At 43.4% G+C, this 26,620-nt stretch overlaps 1 protein-coding gene across 1 annotated transcript in view; it reads right to left on the bottom strand.

Moving 5' to 3' along the window:
- Positions 1 to 26,620, bottom strand: part of Toy (paired box 6 protein twin of eyeless) — a 67,459-nt gene that overhangs the window by 21,940 nt on the left and 18,899 nt on the right. The window contains exons 2-6 of the mRNA XM_076323072.1: positions 21,602 to 21,851; positions 20,723 to 20,903; positions 8,848 to 9,124; positions 3,308 to 3,472; positions 1,541 to 1,623 (exon numbers count right to left, since the gene is read on the bottom strand). Of these exons, the coding sequence (XP_076179187.1) occupies positions 1,541 to 1,623; positions 3,308 to 3,472; positions 8,848 to 9,124; positions 20,723 to 20,903; positions 21,602 to 21,851 (956 nt within the window). The remainder of the gene's footprint in view (positions 1 to 1,540; positions 1,624 to 3,307; positions 3,473 to 8,847; positions 9,125 to 20,722; positions 20,904 to 21,601; positions 21,852 to 26,620) is intronic.

Genomic DNA, 26,620 nt, shown 5'->3' with positions numbered 1-26,620 from the left:
TCGTAGGTGTGAGATTCATAAACGAAGTTTGGCAACAAACACTGCAAAATTAAACGTCTGGTGCATCCTAAGGAGATTGTGCATTGCAGACCCATTCTTTCTTCGAAGATGCACCTGCCAACGATAAATGCTACCTAACTGTATTCCAGAATTTCTTCGCTTCATTGTCCGAATTAAAAGGCTAACTTTTCCAACCGTAAGAAGCTTTTGGTCCTTAAGAAGACCATCCTTTTCGACACTATGCAACTTCTTTTACTTCTACAATTTTCCCTCTCTCTTATGCACCGATGCAATATGCACCTACATTTCCTCTATTAAAATTTCATTTTGACCTAACGGTCACTTTTCCACGACACTTTCATCTACGACCCTTCAAGAGCGGATAACAGATCCATAAATTATACTACAATGTAAACAACCTTATAATTCTATATTCTACAAAAAATTTGAAACATCAACACTTTGTACACCGTGTTTATAATGCCTTCACATCGATCGTACATCCAAAGTCCGCGAAGTAAAACTTGAAAATAGTTTTGAAATTGCAAATCGGTTGAGAAAGCTCTCTCGAGTAAAAATTTCGCATTGTCTTTATTTATGCACCGATTCTGCATTCTATATATCGGTACTCTCCCTCGATTTTTCGAAATTAGAAATCGGTTGAAAAAAACGACTCTTTCGCGTAGAAAATCTCTAATTTCTGTCGTAAAAATCTCGCAAAATCTTTAATTATCCATCGACTCTAGATTTTATCCATATCGATACTCTCCTTCGATTTTTCGCATATACAAATCGGTTAAAAAAGACTCTTTCGCGTAAAAATCTCGCAACTTCTAATTATCTACCGATTCTGCATTCTTCGATATCCACATCGGCCCTTTCCCTCCATTTTTCAAAATTAAAAATCGGTCGAGAAAGCTTTCTCGCGTAAAAATCTCCGATTGTCGTCACCATTGCGTTCTCGCCGCACCGGGACCCTTCGTCTTACAGTCTCTGTAGGTACACCGACCCGTTGACACGCAAAAAACGAGGGACCTAAATCCGCGGTGGCGAGGAGAGGCGCGACGCGCGCGAAAAGGGGGTCAGGAGCGGAAAGAGGGTACCCGAAACGGCGCGAGGAGTAAAATCCCTCGAGATGGGCCTCGCGGATTCGCCGCCGTCAGGTGTTCAACGTCCCCGACGCGGTGGCGGCGTGGTCACGCGTTTAAGGCGTTTAATGAAAGGGCGTCGTCGCGCTTACTCGGCCGCCCTCTTCAACTGGAATAGGTAGAACAAGGTAGAAGAGAAGAAGAAGAAGTAGAAGAAGAAGAAGAAGAAGAAAACGAAGAAGACGTTCGTGGAAAGTGGAGAAAGACCAAGGACGGACGGTGGACGCCGGTAAAGGAGAGAAAGTGAGTGGAAACAGAGAGTAAGAAAGGCAACCGACGACACGGTGGTAGGGGGTGAGTAGGTCTGGTCGCGTGGGGTAGGGGGAGAAAAGGTGGGTGGAGCGAACGAGAAAGAGGAAGAGCACACGCCGCATTCGCACATTCACACTCACCTGGATACGTGCCTCAGGCAATCCAATCTTCTCGGCGAGACGCTCCCGTGCAAACACGTCCGGGTAATGTGTCCGCTCGAATTCTAAAACGAAACCAGTTTGCAACAAGTGCTCGTTATTAAGCGTGGATTCTCCGCGTTTCGCGCCACGGATACCGGGAGGGGTACAGGGGTTTGCGTGGATGTATCTACGCGCGTCACTGTACACGCGCGCGTGACCGTATGTGCGTATACACGTATACGTGTATTATTAATCGCGCATAATTTCGAATCACCGCGAGACAAGATTAAAAGGATAATTATCGACGACACTCGAAACCCCGAGCCAACTTGAATGGCCGCGGATCCAATTAAAGCTGTTCTACCAGCCGCGCCCGCCCGCGCGCGCTAGTGTGCTTGGGAAAGCCCCGATATCCGTGGAAACCAGTAATTTACTTCTATCGTTCGAACGTGTACGTGTATATATACATATACATATACATATACTTATATATATATACATACATATATAAATATATATGTATCCGTGCGAGTACGTGCTCGATCGCTCGATATTTATGTCGTTACCGATACCTCGATGGAAATGAGTCTCTCGTTTGAACTTGGATCGAACGCGTGTTTATCGCGTTAAGAGGTTCGCGGAGTGCAAGATGCACGCGCGGAATAAGACCAAGTGCAGCGAGCCGAAGAGATCCGTTCTGGGGATGTACAACGCGTTACGGGGAATGGTTCTTCGCCTACGGGACGCGCGATCACGAGGGTACGAACAAGCTCGGGGATGGCAAGTGGAATATTTTCACGGGGAAATTAACCCGGCCCGATGATACGTACTTTCAACGCGTTCGAATTACTTTACCCGGCGAATAATTGTGACGAATTACGTACAAGCTTGCGCGCTAATTGAAAGAAAAAATGGGAAGTGCTTCTACGATAATCTGTGTGTATGTTTGCCAAATATCGATAAACAGTCTACATATTTATACGAACTATGCGCGCTAGAAAGATTTTACTTAATTCCGTTGGAAACTCGTAAATTAAACTTGTAACACGATTCGGTGATTCAATTCTGCGCAAGGATTTTACGAGCGCGATCAAACGACAGTTTTTGCGATAGAAACGCGAGATAGAAATTAACAAAGATCGTAAATGAATGAACGAGAAGTTAGAAACCAAGTTAGAATATTTTCGACGAGATTCGCGACCGGATGTAGACGATCTTACGCGTTAATGGAATGCACTGTGTGTCCATGTACTCCACTGTAAGTTTTGACCAGTCGCGTTACAAAAAAGGGAGAAGAATTCTGACCAATAGAATTCACATTTTTCCAGGATAGATCTCTTCTGCTTACCATCCACTAAACATGTGTTTCTGTTTGTGCAGAGAGGGATATCTCCCCTAACGATATCTCGGAGATAATTATCTGTACGTATCGAATTATTTTATTACCAATTAGATCGTTTAAAAACGCGAATAATCATTGCAAAGAAACAATATTTAACACTTTTCAAATTTTCTAAAACAAATACCGCTCGTTTCTCGTCTCGATATTCCTTATCAAAGATTAGAAAACACTTCGCGCGACCCTTGCACTCCGATTCCACGTACAGCGAAAATTTCGTCGCTTTCGAAGGAAAAGCGCAGCAGTGAAAAAACATCTGTGAATTACAAGTTTGTTCATCGATGGTTAGTTGAAACCTCGAACTTTCGAAAATTTCAACGCACGAACCACGACGAGAATTCTCGTTCGCGAAAGTGGCGCTTACTAACCTTTCTCGAGGCTGTCGATTTGTTCATTGGAGAAGGATGTTCGGTTGCGCTGCAACTTCCGCTTTAGCCTCAGTCGTACCTGTGAGTCTTCGTCACCGGACGAATTGTGCTCCGAATTGCCGTCCGACGTGGTCTCCTGCTGATGCGACAATAAAGAACCGGTGTCTGAAAACACATTCGAGTGTCGCTGCGTTATTCGACCGGCTCAACGTGTGCAAACGTCATCGAACAAATTGCGGGCAATGTTTTGCAATTTTTATTCTTTTTTTTTTCATCTTTTTCACGGTTTGGACCGTGTTCGATCAACTCGGATCACTTTTTTGGGTACTTTTCGCTGTTCGAAGAACATGGACGACGAGAAAGTACGAGAGTACTTCAATTTTTACATTGCACGGTTTGTAACAGTTTGCTCGACAAGTTTCGTCGTTTTATTTTTCTAAAGATGGTTTAGAAAAAACAGTTCACCACTGTTTGGTGAACATGTGCGAAGTTTCAAGTAAATCTATACACTCATTCGTATATTTACAGTTGTTCAAACGTTGAAGTGTAGTATTTTTTTACAATAGAGGAAACGACGTAACTTATCGAACAACCTAGTACATCCAGTCAACGTATGGACATCAACGATCACGAGTATGGTTCGTTCACGAAATGATAGACACTTTGGAAAATATAAGATACAGATGTCTAGTGTTCGTCGAAATTATTTAACCAAAAAGTATGATGCAAAGAGCCTCGTAAGATTTGCGGAATCGGTATGTATATATCTTTGATCTCGTGCTACTTTTCAGGGCTACTTTGTTTAAATCTCACCTGAATATCAGTTTCTTAAATCAACTCCGTTCGAGTTCACTCCCAAGATATCTCGTAATTTAATCTAGATACATGATTACTAGGTACTAACAAAGGTGCGAAGAAGAGAAGAAGATCAAGTTTTCCAGCGTGCGAAAAAATCTTTCTAGAACCGAGTGAACGTCAATTCCATAGTACATTTGCATTCTTCGAGAGAAAAGAACCAAGTTACTCAGCGCGTCAATATATATATATACATACAAACACATATTTGCATTTTATATTTATACTCTCTCTCTCTCGAACGAGCGTCAATTCCACCTGTATCCCACAGTACAAAACGAACCGATCTCAAACCTACGAAACCACGGTACCGCGAGCAAAGAGAAGAAAGATAGTGCCTACTAAATTCTGCTCCGCACTTAGGCTCCGCCAGTCAGACCGTCTGACCCAATACGGTTCGCGGTTCCTTCGCCGGAATCTCGACGTTTCTCTCTCTCGTTGTTTCTCTCTCCACCGATTTCCAACTTCCTTGCAACCAACGCGATCGATTTCTCCAACGTGCCGATTCTCCGAAGCGAACCGTTCGATTCCTTCGCAGCATTCGTGGCGTCGGTTATCTCGTCGCAGGTAAACAAGCATCCCCTAAGAGGTCGATTCCCGGACGCCTCTGGCCGGAAACCGACTCCCGAAGCTAGCCGTTTCGGGCGTGGAGCTTGCGCGGTCGTTCGTGTTCCTCGAGGGGGTTTATTCTCTCGTTAACCGTGGAACGCGCGGCTAATTTACCGAGCCGGTGGATGGTACACGCGGCGCGAGAAAACCGGGAGAATACGGTAACCGAGGACGACCTCTCGCGCGTTTCGGTGCAATTCGAACTTTCCGCCGGTCGCTTCGAGGAGAGCGATTCAATTAAGAGGCAACGCGAGGAGCAGTCCCGGTCCCGGGTACCGGGTCCCGGTCGTTCCAGTGATTTCGTAACGACGGTGGCGCGGACCAACGGGTGGGTCCCACGGATACCTAGGCACGAAGAGAGTCGGGGGTTCTAGGCTAGGCTGGTCCTCCGAGCGCGATGGTAGTCTTCGCTCGATCGCGGCTCGATGCGTACGTACGTGTACACGTACACACGGAGAAGGGGAGAAAGAGAAGGTACAAGAGAGAGAAAGAGAAGGTACAAGAGAGAGAAAGAGAAGACACAAGAGAGGGAAAGAGAAGGTAGAAGAGAGAGAGAGAGAAAGAGAAGACACAAGAGAGAGAGGAAGAGAGAGAGTTCGCGTAGCCGTCGTCAGCTCCCGGTGAGCCGCGATTACTTTCCGCCTCCGCGCACCGAACCCTCGCCTCTTTCCATCCCTCCCGATACCTTCCTGCCATTTCCCTTTCCCTCTGTGTGTCCGTGTCCGTCCCTCCGTACGCTCGGCGCACGGTACCTATATATTCGCCCTTACGGGTTGGTACATAATGTGCTACCGGCGTACCTATATATCGTCCGCTCGTCAGCTGCTCGCTTTCTCGTTCGCTCATCTCTCGCGCATCGCGCAACCCTCCCTGGGCCGCCTCCGCGACCCTACGAAATCTCTCGCTATCCCCCTCTCCCCCAAACCTCCTCTGCCCCCTTGCAACTCTACCACCCGCCCCCCTCCCCCTCTCTCCCTACCGGCAATTCGAAATACCACCACCCTCTAACACACACTCTACCAGACGCCGCCGTCACCGCCGACGGTTCTCTCTCTCGACGTCCCCCTCGAGCACCCACGGCCGAAACCCACACCCCCTCCCACCCTTCTCTATCCACTCGCCCCCTTTGCACGGAATATTCCCCCGTTTTCGTTCCTCGCGAACACCCCCTACGCGCCTGGGCGCGTAACGACCGACGATTTCGGGGAAGGGGGGCCAGTCGGTCGTCCCAGGGCCCTCTTTCCCTTACCCCCACCCCTCCGTCGATCGTTGCCTTTAATTTTCTAGGTGACGACGCACGACCGCGTCGAGGGAAGAAACGGGAGATATGTGCCGTGGATCGACGACGACGCTTCCGCCGATGGGTGACCGTCGAACGCTGCCTTCGAGGTTAAGGTGTTTCTTATTTTTTTTTTTTCTTTTCTTTTTTTTTCTGAGAGTAGGTTTCATAACGAGCGATCGAATGTAGACAGATCGCTGAACCGATCGAGTCACGGGGGTTTGGGGCACCCTTTGAACGGGGAGTGTTTTTATCGGAACAATTCGAAGTATCTTTTTACTTGGGAGTATTTGTATCGGAATCAGGTGAAGTATCTTTTTACTTGGGAATATTTGTATCGAAATCAGTCGAAGTATTCTTTAACTTTGGAGTATTTTTATCGGAACAATTCAAAGTATTCTTTAACTTCGGAGTATTTGTATCGGAACAATTTGAAACATTCTTCGACTTGGGAGTATTTGTATCGGAACAATTCAAAGCATTCTTTAACTTGAGAGGATTTGTATCGGAACAATTTGAAACATTCTTCGACTTGGAAGTATTTGTATCAAAACAATTTGGAGGATTCTTTACCTTGGTCGTACTTGTATTCCTTTGGACTGAGAAAATACAGGAGTATCCAGTCTGTTATAATGAGATAAATTATAGATACACAATGTACGATTGTACATGTGTAGAACACCATGGGTCGAGAAAGACCCGAGAGCTGCACTAAGATCGAATACAGAGTGATTCCAAAAAACTGGGACAAGTTATAGCTGTACAAAATTGAGTCAGCTATACAGAGTCTATCAACGGTGCAAGTGTAATTTGCACCTGCTCTTTAAATTGAAATAATTCGGATCGTCGATCCGGATTACTTTATCTACGGAACGAATCACCGCAAAGAAAAAATATAAAAAAAGAAACGAAAGAAACAGCAACAAGTAAATTTCGATGTATCGCGTACACCGGGTTAAAAATGATAGAAAATTCGGTTCAGAGTCCGGTAACACACGTTCCGTATTAAAAGGAAGGATTTACTTTTATAAAAATCAACACCTGGACAAATCCACGCGGACCGGCAAATCCTACCGGACGACAAATGCGGAAAATCCTACTTACGGAGGTTCTGACTTATGAAAGGTCCTGTAATATTTAAAAATATTTTTCCTTCCGAGAGAGCGACCTGGTTATACGCGAAAATAACCTCCCTGCGTTCCAACCGTCATAATTTCCGTAATCTGCTTATCGAGCGCGATCACGTTCGGGATTGTCATCCGCGGAACAATTTCGAGCGCGATCTGGACGACCGTTGGGCCGATTACGATGATCCTATTAGAAGAGACGTTTCGATTCAACGACGACCAGGTATTCCTTTCTTCGGTTGAAAACCGACGCGCGGCGTCGTCGTCGGCGTCGTCGTCGCCTTGGAATCAAAGCGTCACAATACCAAAAGGTTCGCGGAAGGCTCGTAAGAACGGGACGAGGGTGTTGCGCGTACGAGAAGATTATAATACCTTCGAGGGTGCTCCCTTGACTTCCACCTTCTTTCGGCCATTGTGGCTCACCCGCTGCTCGGCAAGAAGTGGATCAACTATTGAAACCAAATTCCTCTATAGCGTTTGTCTGATTGTGTAGCTTCCAGACCGCGTGAAAGCCAGAAAAGAACCCCTGGAGTACGTGCTCCGAACGACGACAATTCTTACCCCGGCGCGGTTTACCAACCACTAACTAAACTACGATTCGTTCGAACGTTTCGCGGTTTTTTCAACGCGTTCGCGGAACGTATCGACGCTTTTGCGTTTTTTTTTTTTTTGGAGATCGTAGAACAACGACAAACAACGACGAACAAGGACGTAACGATCGAATTTTGAACACGTACCAACGTGTTTCTGGAAATATTTTTGAATTAGCCAATCGGGAGTTTTGCGAGTCAATTTTCAAGCTTTTCGAGCCGGTACGTCGATAACTAATGTGTCAATAAAGATCAATGTAACGGAAGGTATATTATTGCAACACTAGAACTACCATATAGGGGTCAATTTGTTCTGTTTCGAATTTGTTTGAAAATTATTCAATTATTAACTGTGTTTTTGTTTACAATATTCGTGGAGAAATAACGAAACAGACAACTAATGGTATTCGTGAATTAATTTGCCCTGAATAGGTACATGGTCTCACACAAATAGGAATACCTTCACTATCGGTAGTTCTAGTGTTAACGATACTAGTAGCCTTCATTGTATTCATTTATCGAGAAGGTATCAATTTTTTTTTAAAAAACTCTTTCAAGACCAAAATATGAAAAATATCCTTCCGAAAGACACTAGTTCATCGATTTTCGTTACTTTGATAAAGTGCAAACGTACCAAAGAGCAAACGTAAGAATTCCTCGCTTAATTCGTTACAATGTACTTTCCTTGCATACAGGTAGAAAAATAAAAACAATTACATCCTCTCTGCGACACTTTCCTACCTCGTACATAAAAAAAAAACAACAATTATTTCCCAAAATTATTTCCAAAAAATACAATTTTAAAATCCCATAAAAAATGGGTTAGAGATCGGTGGACGAAGGTCGAAGCCGCCACGATGTTAATTAACTCGAAGGAGTTTAATGGCGGCACAGAACGGCGACGGTTCGAGTCGCTTGTTTGCGTCACGTCTACTAAACGTTACAACGAAAACTCACCGTTAACGGCTCCGTCGAAACCGTATCGTCGTCACGGTGTTCTTACGCGTAAACAAAATACAAACCCTCGCGGTGGCGGCGCGCGCGTCAGACTTAGCAATTAACGCGTAATTAGAAACTTACCGCTTCGTTTCAGCAGGGAATCGTCGCGACCGTGAAGTTGGCTGCCGGGTAGCAGCGACTGGCCAGAACCGGGGGTTGCCGCCGTTGGAATTCCCGTGGCCAGGGGATGATGAGAGGGCGTTGCGGAATACCATGCAGGCGGCCAACCTGCAGCCTGGCCATTGAACATCCGAAGCTTATCGTAGACACTCTCGGCGCCCTGATGCGCCTGTACCGCTGCCGCCTGTTGCTCCTTCTGCGAGGCCAGGTTCCTCAGCACCCTGTTGATGGACGATACCTGCGAACATGGTTGAGCGCGAATTATAAAGCGAACGAGCGCTAAATGGACTGTACAAAGGTTAATTCACAACCAAGGGACGCACACGGCTCGATAGAAAAATATCGCGACGTTGTTCCAGACGAGAGCATCCTACCATCGAGTCTCCGACGAGAGACGCTCTCTTCGAGTATTTTTGTTCTTTGGTGTCATCTGTTATCGAAATAGGCTAGTTCGAAGTTTCTTGCGAGTATCGCGGAGGGTCGACTGTTACGTTTTAAGGGGATTTTTGTTGTTTGAAATTTCTTGCGAGTATCGTAGAGGATCGACTATTACGTTTTAAGTGTATTTTTCTTGTTTGAAATTTCTTGCAAATATCGTAGAGGATCGACTATTACGTTTCACGAGTACCTTTGTTGTTTAGTGTCTTCTATTATTGAAAAATATAGTTCAAAGTTTTTTGCAAATATCGTAGAGGGTCGACTATTACATTTCGCGGGTGTTTTTGTTGTTCGTAGTTTGTTGCAAGTATCGTGGAGGATCGATTTCGAGGGTATTTTCGTTGTTGGAAGTTTGTTGCAAGTATCGTAGATAACAACTATTACGTTTTAAGGGTATTTTTGTTGTTTAAAATTTCTTGCGAGTATCGTAGAGGATCAACTATTACGTTTTAAGTGTATTTTTGTTGTTTGAAATTTCTTGCAAATATCGTAGAGGATCGACTATTACGTTTCACGAGTACCTTTGTTGTTTAGTGTCTTCTATTATTGAAAAATATAGTTCAAAGTTTTTTGCAAATATCGTAGAGGGTCGACTATTACGTTTCAAGGGCACTTTCGTTGTTCGAAGTTTGCTGCGAGTATCGTAGAGGATCGACTATTACGTTTTACGAGTATTTTTGTTATTTAGTGTTTTCTGTTAGTGAAAAGTGTAATTGGAAGTTTGTTGCAAGTATCGTAGCTAACGACTATTACGTTTCACGAGTATCTTTGTTGTTTGAAATTTCTTGCAAATATCGTAGAGGATCGACTATTACGTTTCACGAGTATCTTTGTTGTTTAGTTCAAAGTTTCTTGCAAGTATCGTAGAGGGTCGACTATTACGTTTTAAGTGTATTTTCGTTGTTTGAAATTTTGTTGCAAATATCGTAGAGGATCGACTATTATATATAGTTTTAAGGTCTCTCGAAAAGACGCTCTTTGAGAGTATCTTCTCGATGAGAATTTCGAGGTTCATCGTAGTAACCTCGAACAATTTCATATTTGCAGCGATTTTCCATTCCTTTTCTCACGTTGCGAATGATACTAACTCCCGTTTTCTATACGGGAAATTTTCTATACGAATCGAATGCACAGGAGTGAATCGTGGAATTTCGATCGTGATTCGTTATTTCAAATATTTTGCACAGTCTCCGAGATACGTTATTTTCAATCTCGAGGTACGGAAGTTTGCTCAATCGGAAGAATTTTGATGCGAGTCAGCCTGCCTCCTCTCGAGCGCGGAGGCTTAATAATGGAATGTGTTATTCCTTTCGGTGGAATTGTGAAACTTTTTAACAAATTTCTCCAAGTTCCTTTCCAACTTTTGCGACGAATCATCAACGGGAAAAATTCTGACAATTTGTTTACGATTTTAAATACAAAACTCGTAAAAAACAGTACAAGATTTAAATTTTCTTGCTCTTGGGAGTATTCAAGGTACACGTAATCGACAAGAAAATTTTCTATTTTCGTGTTACACTCACTCGGATAGTTTATAAATGTATTTCAAGGTCCGCTCGTACGCGAAACGTTACGTTAACAATTAACTAACCGTTCGTTCCTGTCGCTGGAACGACATGCAGCAAAATTTACTTCTCGATTATGTAACTCTTCAAAAACACTACCAGATACCGAACAATCATCGTTAGAAATCGTTCCCAAGAACCAAAACCGTAACAATAATTTCCATCGCGTATTTGGCAAAATTTCCAACCCCGTTTGTAGATCGATCACTCGTCGCGCTCGGGACAAGAAGAACACCCCTCCCGAAGTTCGATCACCTATTTCGGTCACAACCCGTGTATCGTTCAAAATGAAACGTTCCGCGTAATAATAGAATTCGGTGTTTACAGAAGCATCGGAGACAGAGTTCGACGAATTGCGAATTCTCCGCTACGAATCTCGGCTCCTCCCCACTCCTCACCGTTTCGCCCCCGCCCCAATTCGGGCTGCACACAACGATAATCCCCGTTACACCGGTGCGTGGCAGTTTAATCGATCGTGGTAAATTCCGAACGTCATTCGCGCTTGATTACGGGCGAAAGAGCGATGAAAAACAATCGATCGAGGAGAGCGGGAGGGGGAGGGGGACGTGGAACGGTACGGACGGTGGTTAGAGGGGGGTTACGGCGGTTCTTTGAAAAGTTTCGCGAGCTTCTTTGCTCGCCGCGCGCGACAATCATTTCCATAGTTACATCGGTTTGTCTCTGCCTCCGCGTTCCCACCCCAAACGCCCCCGCCCGCGGCCCCCCGTGGTCCCTCCGTCGGGTTTCTTCCTCTCTTTCTCTTCCGACCTTCGCGTTGAGGGAGAGTACCAGATGAAAGGACACCGCCATCCAATTATTATTACATAAAACGGTTTCCATGGCTCTTCGCTCCCCCTAACCAACGAGCGGAGCACGGTCTTCTTCACCTTGTACCGCGACCGAACCACTGGCTAACTCTAAAGTTATAACGAGCCACGGGGGCGAGCCTCGTGCTCTCGACTCGCACATAATAGTCTCGGTGTTCTACGCGCGCTCAACCAACCACCACCCCACGACCACCCCCCACCCCCTTCCTCTCGCGGAGCATCGACGTCGACCGGTGCACCAAAGTCGAAGCCCGCAGCTCCGAACCCGCGCGCTCTCCCATGGATCCCCAGAGCGCCACGGAGGATATCGAGCGGAGCTTCTTAATTACGGGCTCCGTTGAAAGGTTCCGAACCTGAGAGAGAAAGAGAGAGAAAGAGAGAGAGTGCACGAGTACGGTAGAGCACCGATCCTTCTCGCGTGGCTCGACTTAAGACCGATGAAATATAATGGCCGCACGCCCGTCGGGTGCCAACGACGCTGTTTGGTTTCGAGTGCCGCGCCGCGCCGCGCGTACCCCCGAGGCGGGTCAAGAACGCTCGAGTGGGGCCCCCGCGTTATTACGTCGAATAAAAGCCGATAAATTCGATCACGCTTTTTCGCGAACCGACTCCGTCTACGCGCGAGAACACCGAGAGGAGGAGGAGCAAGTCCTGCCGGTTACGCTTCGACTTGCTTTCTCGAGTTTTTTAACATCGTGCGTATTTGGTACGCGAGTGGTTCAAATGTCGAATCTTTTCGTCGGGACGTGTAAAAACGTTGATTCGTGTAACTAATCCGAGAATATTAGGAATGTCTTCGTGTCTCTTGAATCGATCGATGTACTCGGTTGTTCGGAAAGTAATCTCGTTTTTCGAAATGGAGAATATAGAGTTTAATAAAATGTTTGCACGCTGTAGAAGAATCGTGTTTATTTTTCATTGAAAAAAACGAAATGACTCCTTCGAACAATTTAGTATATTGTATTCGATGGGGGACCCATCGAAAGTATGTTTCTTCAATTTTTCACGCCTACCGAATCCATTGAAGTCTTCCACGAAACGCGTAGAGTTCTACAAAGTAGCCAGGTTAAGATTCTTAAGATTTTGAAGATTCGACAGGGCGGTGCGTAAGAAAATTTGCGATCCAGATCATCGACGATCGAAATATCTCCTTCCACTGATACATTAATCGTCTCAATTTCAAACTGTCGAATAGTACATTCTTCTCGTATCGTTTCAAAACTTTCGTTTACCACGGTTGCGAAAGTTCTCTACGTTTTCCAAGAAAATTTGAAACTTCGACACTGCACGATCCAAACTTATAGATTGCACAATAGCATCTACGTTTAGCAACACGCGTAGCAAGATAATATCATCTACTAAATTGTAAACGATCTAAGTATTCACTACCAATGTAGTAGATACGAGTCTCCCTCTTCTATTTCATACTCTGAGAAAATTAACCCTTCGAAAGAAGGAACAACCAAGAGCAGTGCCTGAAACAATTTAAACCTAAAGGTTCCCCGAGAATCTCTCAGAGGCGCTATGGCGCTAGATTTTTCCCTCATTTTTGAAACTTAGGGAAGAAATTTTGAAAACAATCGAACGACTACTGTCTATGACAGTCCACTGTCTCACCAAACGTAGTAACAATTGTACTTCGCTCCGATTGGATTGAAACAACCCTTATGCAAAGAATCCGGTAGAACTCGCAGATTCGAGCAACAGTGGAGAGTTTTAATAGTATACGTCTCGCGACTCTGTGAATCGATAAGGAGGAGGATTCGCCGGTTTCTTAGGGAACAGAGGCTCTATCGAGGAGCTGCGCGAACAGTTCCAAACAAACGAGATACGGTATCCGCGGAACCGAACCGGGTTCCTTAACTGGAATCAATCTCTGGTCGTCGTTCGGTCGAGGAGTTGGGGGTTGCAAAGTTCGTATCGCAAGATTCGTCTCGATCCTGGTGAATAATGGCAACGAGAGAGATCGGAAAGGACGTTTCCAGACTAACTGCATACACCCCGCCACCGAGCCTAGCTGCTTTCCATCATCAAACCAAGCAACCTGGCTGTTCTACGCTCCGCTCCACTCGGCTCTCGCCGCACAACAGCCGCAGCACCGATGCAGACCATTACACGCGCGACCGGACACGAATAATTGTGCAACACGCTTAACTGATCCCATTCACCCTGATTCTACCCGCTTCCATCCGCTCGTCGGCGACTAACCCCGTCGCACCCCATTGCCGCACGATATGTACCCGCCGCAACGGCCCGACGACGTTGCTGCTGCTACTGCTGCTGCTGCTGTTGCTGCTGCTGCTACTCGCTGCCATCATCCTCCTCGCTATCATTACCGTTAACGTCGTTGCCATCGCCGGAGACAATCGTCGTCATCGCTGGAACGATCGAAGATACCGATCGAACCGCTTAAGAGGGTGCGGGGCTCACCGATTTTGTCTCTCTTTTCTATTAGGTTGTTCGAAAGTAGTTTCTTTTTTTTTTTTTGGAGGGAAAATGAAGTAGGATCTTTTTAGAGTGTACAAACATTTTATTAGATTATATAGTCCCCATTTTGGAAAATAAAATTACTTCCCGAATTATCTAATATTTTGAACTCGGGGAAAATTAATCGTTTCGAACCTTTCCTTTATCTCGGTTGCAAAAGTTCTCTACGTTTTACAACAAAATTTACAGTTCGCTACCGTACGATCCAAACTTGTAAATTGCACAATAGTATCTATGTTTAGTAATATACGTAGCAAGATAGTATCACCTATTACATTGTAAATATACCATCCAAGCGTTCAGACACAATCTAGTAGATGCGAGTCTCCCTTTTCTATTTCGGAGCTCTGGGAAAATTAACCCCTCGAAAGACGGAACAACCAAGGGCAGTGCCTGGATCAATTTCGACCCAAAGGTTCTCTGAGTCTCTCAAGGGCGCTAGATTTTTTTCTTCTTTGTGTTTAGCGAAATTTAGATTTTTTTTGTCGGAGCTCGAGGGAGGGATTTTGGAAACCGTCGGATGAAACCTTTAACGGGGTATTGCGGTACGAACGAGATGCTTCGAGTACATTGGTGGGGAATAACTGTTGCGCAACAGTTCAATAGGTGTTTAGAGAGTATTTGATCTCCTATAAGTGTTCGAGAATGGATTATCTCCGATTGGTGTTTCAGAGTGTCTAACCTCCGATACGTGATTGAGAGTTTCTAACCTCTGGGAGGTGATTGAGAGTTTCTAACCTCTGAGAGGTGTTTGAGAGTTTATAATCTTTGTGGAAAGTTTTTGGTGAAGTGTTAGATTGTTTGATAAGTTTTGTCGTTTTTTCTATTGCGAAGAAGTACTAGAAAAGGTCTAGTCTCATCTGTATACGATAAGTACGAAACGTACAAGTGAATAATCTAGACCATATTTATCGTAACGTTAGACGTTAATAATTACGCAAAGTTCAAAGAAAGGGATAGAAATATACTAGGTTGTTCGATAAGTTTTCTCGTCTCTCCCATTGTAAGAAAATAATACTATGACAGTTTAACGTTTGAACAACTGTAAATGTACGAACGAATCGACAGATCTAGATCTGAAACTTCGCACGTGCTTATCAAACAGTATTGTCGTCTTTAGAAAAATAAAATGGCGGAACTAATAGCGCCATTTCTTATCGAACGACAAAACTTATCGAGCAACCTATGGGTCCCATATTGGGACCTACTGTCCTTTATCGGGGCAAAAGTACAAACTGTGAAAGAACCCAGAGCGAAACTCAAAGTTTCCTTTTTGCACTGTGGACGCGTACAGGGATTTTTAAACTTTGCTCGAACAATCTGAAATATTTTCAGAATCGAGTTCCCGTGAATTTTTACTAAATAGAGTAACAATACTTGACTTTGCGTTCGCGAGTCTCTGATTTTATTTTGTCAGTAACTTAAACGTTGGTAACTCTATACATCGAACTTCCGTAACGATATAATTGTTCAAATTATATATATATATCTTCCAGCAAAGATCGTATCGTTCCTCGTCAATTCGAACAGGTCGTACCCCCGAGTAATAAACTTTTGATATTAAATGGGTCGACTTAAATGTGTAAATTAAAATCTGTTTGCCGCTCTTGCGTCGCGGGTTATAACCTCTCAATTTTATATTCATTAAAATTATTAATGCATTTGATAATATGCAAAGTAATGAATAAATTAATGGACGAAATGTTTTTAAATATCATTTTGCACGGTTCCACTCGATACGTTTACGCGTGACGACATTTCAGTTGGGAATAAAAATCGAGCTTCAACACTTTCGCGCCCGTTGTCGTCTCGAATCACTGTCGCGCTAATTATCCTCGTCTTCTGTACGATTACACACGATGGGGCGCAACCTTCGGTTTACTTATCGGATATTTTCACTCGATATTCCATCGTCGAGGCTCGTATAAATTCAATGAAAATGTTACGAATTTTATATTCAAATTGTGAGAAAAAAAATGATTCGCCGTATTGCACAGAAGCGACGTCCTCCCCGATATATCGGCGAATGCGATTCGTGGAAAATGTTTTAATCGAAAACAATGCTTGAATCAGAAAAAAACCGTACACTGGGTGCACTTACAGATCGGCAGTAACTTTTTGTATCCATTGAAGAAATTAATTAAAGAAACGTCTTTCGAACGTCTAAATTAACTCGACGATGAAACATTCAGGACCGACGTGGTAAAATTGAAAAAATTCTAATCGAGACAATTTTCAATAAGGACCGATCATACTACAGAATAACAATACTCGGTTACTCTTCCAAGTAAGTGTCTTTAAATTTCAAAGAATAAAAATTGTTTCAAATTTAAATTTCGATCAAAAAAAAAGAACCCCGGAACAACGTTCGGAAGTCAATAATTCGGTCAAGAGTGGACTGGAATATCCAAAACGTAGAAGAAGACGTTATTCCAATAACTATTAATCTCAAAGACCACATCGTCTATTAAAAATATTCCTATCTGCGCTAAAAAATCTCTGCCCACAATTTCAGCGTGATTTCCCCTAAATTCGAATCTTAATACTGGACAAGCGAGAAATAACCATCGACGCGAAAATAACAACGAAAGCTGAAACGAATCGGGTCGAGCATTCCGCGATTCATTCCACTCGGTAGTTTCCGCGGATCCCGAGTACACCCGTTACAAACGCGGGACATTTTCATCGAGCGGCTCAAAAGACCGCAAAAACCGATCGACCGATCGAGACCGCCGATAATTCTGCTCGGACTGTATCTCTCTCGTGTACGATTCACCAGACAACGGGACAATCCTATCGCGATCCTCTTTGCTGTTACCAATCGCGAATACGCGTCCAGCGGGCCACCGCGATCATTAGAACGAATCCGCGTAAAAAGCTGAAACGCTTCGAACGACTCGGAGAAGAAACGATGGCGCGCGTTTGTGCGAAGCGGCTGATCGATCATTCCCCTCCACCCTTCTCGTTTCCACCCGTGTCGATTTCTGTTCCCAACATCGAGAGAACGTACTCGCAAAGCGAGTGGTTCCTCCACGAGCCGACGGATAACGACTCGCACGCGTGCCATCCCCTTTGGTATTCGCGACAGACACCCTGGCGTCGGAGGGTGACTCTTGCCGCTCGTGAGAGTGCGAGACGTGCCCAGTTCCGTCCTCAGTTCCGTTACGTATACGTAGGGCTATTGGAAAAATAATAATAATAATAATAATAATAGTCGAAGAATTACTCGAGGGAGTGAAATGAGAAAATCGACAAGTTTGGGGCTGAAAAACTGCCTATGTTTGAAATATTGTAACTCCGCGAGAAAATATTGTTGAGTAATGTACGTAGGCTCGTTTTAATGGAGAAAGCGTCTACTTTGTTGCGTGTATATTGAATTCTTTCGAACACCCTTTTTTACTCGGAGGGTGAGAGTGCGAGACGTGCCCAGTTCCGTTACGAATACGTCGGTCTATTGCAAAAATAATAATAATAATAATAGTCGAAGAATTTCTCGAGGGAGTAAAATGAGAAAATCGACAAGTTTGGGGCTGAAAAACTGCCTATGTTTGAAATATTGTAACTCCGCGAGAAAATATTGTTGAGTAATGTAAGTAGGCTCGTTTTGATGGAGAAAGCGTCTACTTTGTTGGGGGTATATTGAATTCTTTCGAACACGCTTTTTTACTCGGATACCGTGCGAGAAAACGAAGATGGTTTTTTTTTCTTTGAAAACTTTCCAGTTTCAACTCTGCAGGGTTTGGTGAATTTTGTTCGTGATTCGTTTTACGATGAGTTCGAAGGCGAAAGTCTGCACTTTGCACCGAGCTGTTAGAAGTTAGATTACTTTGCATTTCTAAACAATTCTTTCATTTCTTGTTCAATACACAAAGGGGTGATAACCGTTTCGCGAAGAATACTGTTCCCACTGTAGACGCCATATTTTTCTTATTGACGCTTTTCCAGTATAATCTTCTTGCTTTGTTTCTAACGATTCTATCATCTGGTGCGAGAAAAATTCTTCTCCGTTTAACAAAGGTGACGCAACTTAACATTTCGTCCTTGAAAGTTCCGTAGTTAACCCTTTACGGTCGTACGTCTGCTCTCAGCCACCACAGCAAGGAACCGTACTAATCTTATACTTTATTCAATTATGTATTAGTTTACACTTGCTCCGAACGAACCTTAATGTCTAAAGAATTTGTTCAAGAAGCAATACTGTGCTCCTATCAGAGATAAGTAAAGGAATCCAGTGAAGAGGAAAAGCTCGATGATTTTCCTTAATGGAAAACTGAATATATTGCGGCGCTACGAAGATGTGAAAAGTAAAGATTGTTTTGTATGCTCAAATGGAAAGATTAAGGGCGGAAGACACCAAACTAATTACTTTTGCAATACTAGGAAACAAATATTCTTAGTAGTCGAGAAGGACATACAGGACTGTTGGAGACTGTTTCGAAAGATACCACACGACAGAGAACTATAAAATACAATTTTTACATAAAAACACTGCATTAAAACACATTGTTGTACGAACATATATCTAAGGTTTACAAAAGAATTAATAAATCCTCTTATCTTTATGTATCACTGACTTTCCAAGGGAAATCAATCCCAATCGATACGACACTCAAGTTCAAATTTAACCCTTTGCACTCGAGGCCTTTTTCCTCCAAACATTTTACAGGTACTTTAAAAACATTTATAAACGAACAAGCGTATACAAATAATAAAATTTCAACGCTGCTCGAGTTCACACTTCAAATCGGCCGGGCGTCGTATCGGCGCTGCTCGAGTGCAAAGGGTTAATACGACCGCAAAGGGTTGATCTACCTCCTTACTGTTCCTTAAAATTCTTCGATAAAACCTAACCATTTTTAGATTCACTTTCCGTCCGTTACTTTCTGTTGTAAAGTTCAGATTATAATACATAGTTTAGTTAATAGTCCTTATTTGTACATATAAGAACACAAAGTCCGAAGAAAGAAGTATAGAGTAATATATTATACTTTGACGCGAACAACAGTGTCGTGTGGTCTTCGTAACTCTCGACTTGGAACTGACTAGAAAAAGAACCCAAAAGAAAAATATCCAAACTGTTGACCACGGACGACCCTTCCACGCCAATATAGAGACAGTCCTTAAAACTGACATCAACCATTCTCCATCAACATCTATCATTCTTAGAATCATTGTCGCATTCATTCCAACACTTTCGAGTATTAGAATTTTTGTAATTTTGTAATTTTTAAAGTAGATACACAGAGAGACAGCGTCGAGTAGAGAAACGAAGTCGAAATACCTAACTGTACCACACGGAATATTCCTCACCGCGGATCGAACACGCGGAAGAGGAGGGGGAGGTTTGGGGGGCGAATATCGATGCTCGCGAGGGTGGAAAGGATGTTTGGAAGACGGACCGGCTCTCTCGGACCGGGAGAAGATTCCTCGTGATCGCGTAGGGGGCCGATCCACGACGAGGGTGGACAATACCGAAGCCCGCGTAATGGACCGATTACCCCACCCAAGCGATCGTATTGACGAGACTTTGATTAGGGTCGAGTGGCCAGATCCGACGGGTAAGTACCGGCCGGGTGCGCGCCCTGATAAACCGCCGCCCGCGTACAAAGCGAGTCCGTGTCCAGCGAACGGGCGTCCCCGGACGTGGAGGTGGACCCCGTGCCGGTATGGCCGACGCGGTACACTCCGCGGAGTCATTGCGCTTTTCTTTCCGCGTTAAGAACGCTGGGGTACGCTGCTGGCCATGCTCGTTTTCCTAATTGCGCAACGGAACGATTGGAATGCCCGCGAACGTCGACGCGCGATCCTTTCCAACAGGAGGGTTGCTTCCTTTCATCGGTCGAATTTAAACGGGGGAACGAACGAACGTGGAATTTAACTTCGACCGGTGGAATCGAGATGTGTCGACCGATCGATAGGAAGGAATTTGTGATCGAATTTGTAACAGCGGTTGCTTCTGTAGGGTGTGTTCTTTTGGAGAAAGTTCCTTGGTCTTCGATAGAGAATGCACGTAGTAGAGGTGTTGGGTTAGAGGGTAAGTAGAATTTTTTTGAAAGATTTTTCTTAAAAAATTTGAAACGGTTAGTTCTACGAGTAGGGTGTTTTCTTGGGAGAAGTTTTAGAAAGAGGGTATACAGTTGAAAAGGGAAAGAAGAAGCTCGACGAATCGCGTACGCGAAAATTTACTAACCTACAAATAGAACAAAATCGACGTTTTTTAATTCCTCGCGAAAAGTGACTAAGAACCTTCGTTACGATCGAGATACTTTGCGTCTCGTTCGAGACGCAGGGTTTAATTATAAATCGTTCGAAGGTGAACGAATAGATGTGGTACTCGATTACAGAAGGTCGTAGTATCGAAGATAATTATCACCGATCTGGAAAAGAATACCGATCGGTGGAAGTTGGTTTCACTTCGTAACACGCGATAAACTAGTTTCGCGATTCGAGTAGGAAGAGGTAACCGGTAAATCGATGCGAGGAAATATACATGTATCACGATCATGGGCGAGTACTTACGCTCGGTATGTTGTCGTTATTGCAAACACCTTCCTGCAGGAGTCTGTCGCGAATCTCCCAAGCGAAAATCGACGGGCACTCGCGTTTGTAGTCGGCGATTTTGTTAACCACCGGCGTGGTCGCCACACGTGGTTTGCTCCCGCCGATTGCACGTGGTTTTATCGAACCGGTCTCGTAGTACCTGAAAACGACAAACCAGTTTCTCTTGGTCGATGGACAGCGTAACGTTTAAATCGCGTTTCACGATTTCGTTCCGTTTCAATATGTACAATTCGTTAGGTAGCGAAAGGTGTTGCGCGTATAACAAAGGTAACGGGTTCGATCGATTCGATCGTATCGATGTATGAATATTTGCAAGTCGCTCGAACCCACCGTCGAACGATGTAACGGGAAATATCGACGAAGAGAATAATCGAATCCGCGGTATCATGGTCCGATTTGTATCGTACAGGCAACGAGATAAGTATCGTGGACACCGATCGCGAAATACGATTTTTTCTCTTCGGTATCGATACACGAGTTTACGAATTGTACGATTGAAATTTTTCTCGAAACAGTAACCTCGTTTGTGGATAAATTTTCTTCGAGAAACTCGAGGCAAGAAATTAAATGTACAATACGAATTAAATTAAATTTAAGAAGAAAAAAAAAAGACGGAAAAAATAAATTCAAAAGAAAATATACGAATCGTTCGAGATAAGTATCGAGTCGTTCGGAAAGATCATTTCGTTTCTCCAAAATGAAGTATATATAATTCAATAAAATATTTATACACTCTAAACAAAAATCGTATTTCACTTTCACCAAAAAAGAAAAAGAAACGAAATTCCTTTCAGAACGACCCACCAGAAAATTTCTTTCGTCGGACGATCGACTAACCTGCCGAGGATCTTGGAAACGCATCCGTTGCTGACTTGGAGTATACGGGATATGTCGCAGGGCCTGGCGCCACTGTGGGCCAGTTCGACGATCTTCTGCCTGGTGGAGTCCGGTAACGGTCGCCCGTTGACGTATACACCACCGAGCTGGTTAACCCCGCTGTGTCCTGCAGCCGAGCACCCAAATATTGAGTTCTGTCCGACCATAGAACCCCCGCCAATACCCGCACCCCCGTGCATCAAGTCCTCCTCTGTGAATCAAAACGCGCGCAAACGTGTATTCTGTCACTTAGCCAGGGTGTCTGGCTGGACAAACAGCGACCATATGCGCCTGCCTGCCTCCACGCGGCCGTTCTTATTAGCCTAATTGCCACCGTGCGCATCATCACGGCCGCGCTGATTGCGCGGAACGCGAGCGAGCGAGCGCGCGCGCACCACCGAGATGTTTACGCTTTAACGTGGCCGCGGACGGACCTCGCCTACCGAAGATTACACCAGAGAGAGAGAGGAATTATTGGCTGCTCAAGGTCACCGAATGTTTACACCCACCGTACCGTTTGGCCATTAGTACCGGCCGAATCTATTCCGGCGAGTGCTCGCGTTACGAGATTTCGTATACCTCGATTCTCGTCAATTCGACAACGCGGAGAAACGCTATTTCTCGATCGATTTTAATGTTTTTTGATCGAGATCTTGATCATTTGTTAATTATGACGGTGGGGGAAGTATAGATGCGATTCTAGATTTTTCTTCCATTTTTGTAATTTGGATTCGGGATTCTTTTAACGTGGAGAATTGTACGCTGAAATTTTTTAAATTGATATTTATAGTGTTTTTTTGTTTTTGTAATAGAAACTAATATAGTGGTAAGATGCGAAAGGATTCGAATAAGATGTAATCGAAATATAGATAAAGTGTCAGTTGAAGTGTATATAAAATATAAATAATATTATTTATTTTGTATACGTGTAACGAAGAAGTTTCGGAGAGAAAATGTATACACGTGCTTTTTGCAAGAGGTTTTTGCGAGCGTGGATCAAGTCAGCTACTCCGTTTCACCAAAAAGATAAAGACAGCGTGGAAAAGGGAAGTTGGATGTGACCTCGAGCAGCCAAAATTATCTGCTTCGGATACAGTTTGATTTTATAGCAGCGATTCAAGCGCCCGTTTCGATATCGGTGAATCGCACCGATTTAAACTACGATTTTTCGATGAATTTTTCATCGTTCTACTTTCATGCACTATTTCAGGGCTCCGTTCGGTAAAATCTTGCAACGTCCAGCATATTTTTCTCGTACACTTGCAGATACCTTCCGAGATGAGATGGATAACGTTTAAGGACACGGTTAAACATTTTACGCGTGTTCGTGTAAAATATTTTCCACGAAGAAACGATCGTTTCGACAGCGTGCTATAAAACTCGAGAAGACAAAGAGACATTGTATAACGCATCGACTGAAAATGACAGCAAACATCTTCTTTTGTACGTTTATATTCTTTTGAAAATCAAAAGTGGAGAAACGTGTTTCATATTTATAAGAAATACATTTTCTTCGTTGCAATAGAACTGGAAAAATACTTGCTCGTAAACTTTTGCACGTCACTGTGAAAGATTGATTAGAAATCGAACAAAATATCCAGTACCGATAGACGTTGAATTTATTATAAATGTTCAGCCTTTTCCTCCAAATTGATTGCGCGATTGGATTAGATAAATAGAAGTGGTATAATTTCTCTGGATTCGTGTACGCGACGATTTAAAGATAGTAATGATAAAACAAAAACCACGCTTGTTAATATTTTCGTTGGCCGACAGTTTGCTATAGTTTACAGCGACGCGTCGTTGTTGTTTAATGCAAGCGCCGGGGGGATAAAATTCGAGTGTCGCGTTAATTCCTGTGCTCGCAAACACCAAAGAGTGCTCCAACAATATTTGTACTCGTTAATCGGGGGAAACACACGATGCCACGGTTAACTTGTTTTTCAGCGGTGCATTTGTAAAAATCGATAAGCTTTTGTTGAATTTAACCGGGAAAAACGGCCGCAAATGATAGAAACTATTCGGAATCCCGTTTCGTCGATTTGCCGAATGTGATTTATGAAACGGAAAGGAAAACGTTAAAAACATTTGTCGAAGTCTGCCAACGTACAACGATATTGTCAATCGGTTTCTTTTTCGAAGTTCGATTCACGATTGGTGCGCGTTAACTTCTTGCTGAGCCAACGCTCCGAACCGATGTCACCGGAAGATTTATTCCCCTCGCACGTGATACAAAATCAAAAACGGGCAAAATTCTTATCCAGACACGAATTTCGAACGACAGTTAAACAATTTTCGATCCCTTACTCGTTGAACCAAAATTAGAATTTAAATTCCAAAATTAAATATTTCACAAAAAAAAAGTAAAAATGTAACTGTCTCGTTTATTATTACAATAAAGCTTGAGTCGTCTCCGTATTGAAAAAAACACCCGATAGTCGAATATAATCTCGGATTCGCTATTGGAACAAAGTTTATCTTCGAACCGACGCGACTGGAAAGCAATTCTTCTACGAGGTCAATTTTCAATCTACTTGATGCTCGGTTTAAGACTGATGTTAATTGTAAACTCCGTATTCCTAGATCCTAGATCTGTTTAACATAAAAATAATAGAACAAAAAATCTTACTATAACTGTGAAATCTATATTGTCAATCATTGAGGTGAAATTCAAGAAATGATTCCACGAGAGACTAACGTGACCATTCACATTGATTCCACTGGACAGTGGAAAAGTTTGAGAAACACTGACTCGCGCGTCGTTCAATTCCACGCAAGGACAAAGAATCGACACACTGTTTCCGGTTCCACGAAGAAACAACGGACGGTCGAGGGAAAGTGGGCCTTTTAACCGTTTTGTCGGTGAGCTTTCTAAATTCACGCGGTAACGTCGACCGCGCGCGCGAAGAATAAGGGGTGGAACGAAACGCGTCGTGACTCCGTAGAACGAGCGGGAGTGGGGGTCGAGGGGGCGGGGTGAGTGGGCAGAGAACCGGGCGAGCAGGGACTCGAGAAGGCTGCGCGAGTTAAATGCATCTTGCAATTAACGAATTTAATTAATCTCCCGCTTTTGCGTCGCGGAAAACGACAAGAAACAGTTGAAACGCAATTTGAATGGTCTGGTCGTGGCGCTACAGCGCCGTATGAAACCACTTTCTGTGTAACATCGCACCACGCGTTTTCATCAAGCCTTTAACGTCGCCGCGAGAGGACAGAGATTCCGCGCGCTTCGTGCTTATTTCGCGCCTCAAAGGGGGCGTGTTTCCGCGCCTCCGACTATCCGCCACTTTTCCTTGCCGCGAACGCCCCCTCCTCGCGGTGGTGTCGCTCCTCGCGCGACAATCGTGAACGTTGCTAGACAATTTTCAAACTCGACGCTCGTCCCCCAATTACTATATCGGGCGCATCGAAAAGTTATGACGATTTTTTATATAAACGAAATGTTCGCGTTGCTTCGCTTTCGACGAGTTCCTCGTATCTTTTTCCACTTATCGTGTTCTTACACTGTATTGTTTTTTCCGTAATTGAAGCCGCCAGATCGTAGGTACACCTCGATAATTCTGTGTTTCTTTAATTCTCTCGTTGCGTTACAACGGTTTTGATTTGTGGAGATTTGGGATATTTTTAATTCAAAGACTCGCGTGATCGAGTGTACGGTTAAACGAATGATTTAAGTTTAATAATCGTTAATGATTAAGTTTAATTGTTTGGGATACCAGTTCGATCGATCGATGTTTAATGTATCAACTCACGTAGAAATTCGTGGATTTCTTCTCGTTAAATTTTTCACAATGTCACAGTAGACGATACAAGATGAGGGATTATTTTTTTGGATCAAAAGCACCGCGTTTGAATTTATAAAACCATCTTTCGCATGTTGGAATCGACACAGGGAATTCAGATCAAGAATGGTTTTCTCGATGTTGGTTCTTTTACGGAAATAACAATTGTTGTGGATAATAATTGTCAGAACTGCGTTTGTGACAAGGGAGGAAAACTTGAATAGATCCTTTTATGATTTAGAATAAAAAGGTACAGACGTTTATCGAGAATCCATCGAAACTTCTTTACACACCCGGTATATGGCCGAAGCCCGGCGACCGATGCGCCCGATCGAGCTATTAGACTAATATTCGAAATAGTTACGTTTTGCAGCTCGAACGGTCTAATTGGATTTGTTATTGGAAAGTTCCGATGCGTGAACTGTTCGATCGAATCGTCTTAAATGGGATTAAAATATCGTTGCAGGTATTAGAATGTTTTATTATGTTCTAACACTGGGTATCTTGATAAATGAAAAGAGGTATTATATTCTATTCCTTGAACGCTAATTTATAGAATAAATAATACTAAGAATAACTAATAATGAGAATAATAGTTTATCAACAGAAAAAGCCCTTTCTTACAAAAAGTCTACAATTAACAGTGATAACTTAAAAAGTGCTAACGTAAAACAAGCCAAGATGAGTTGTTTCGTACAATTATAAAAGTAGAATGTTCAAACGAGATAGAGCAAGTATTTTAATTAATACTACTCCAGAAACAGTTAGAATTTAATAATCGGTTGAAACATTTATACATATTTCGATATTATCGAAGTAACGCGTATCGCCCGCTTAGAATAATTATAAAATACCGAAACGTGTTTTAGCCAAAAAATTTCAATAATACCTCTGACAAGATTCAATGAAAAATATGAAGACTGAAAAATTCAGAAACCTGTCCTCAATTTTGGTAACACGATTTTGGGTATGGAAACTCTATTGATGTCGCTAATATTAATACTCCTAACGCGATAACTTGAGCAATAATAGTTTCCTGCGATTATATTTTATTGCAGAAATTTATATTTTCATCGATCACCGCTCCCATCGCGTTACTCGAGCCCGATGTAAAAAATGGTTGCTAGAAAGCGGGGATTATCGTAGCTAATCCCTCGTAGACTCGATAATTGCATCGATCGTAATAACAAACGCAGCG

This window comes from Ptiloglossa arizonensis, chromosome 11 (assembly GCF_051014685.1).
Source record: "Ptiloglossa arizonensis isolate GNS036 chromosome 11, iyPtiAriz1_principal, whole genome shotgun sequence".
NCBI lineage: Eukaryota > Metazoa > Arthropoda > Insecta > Hymenoptera > Colletidae > Ptiloglossa > Ptiloglossa arizonensis.
This window is presented reverse-complemented; position numbering and strand designations above follow the sequence as displayed.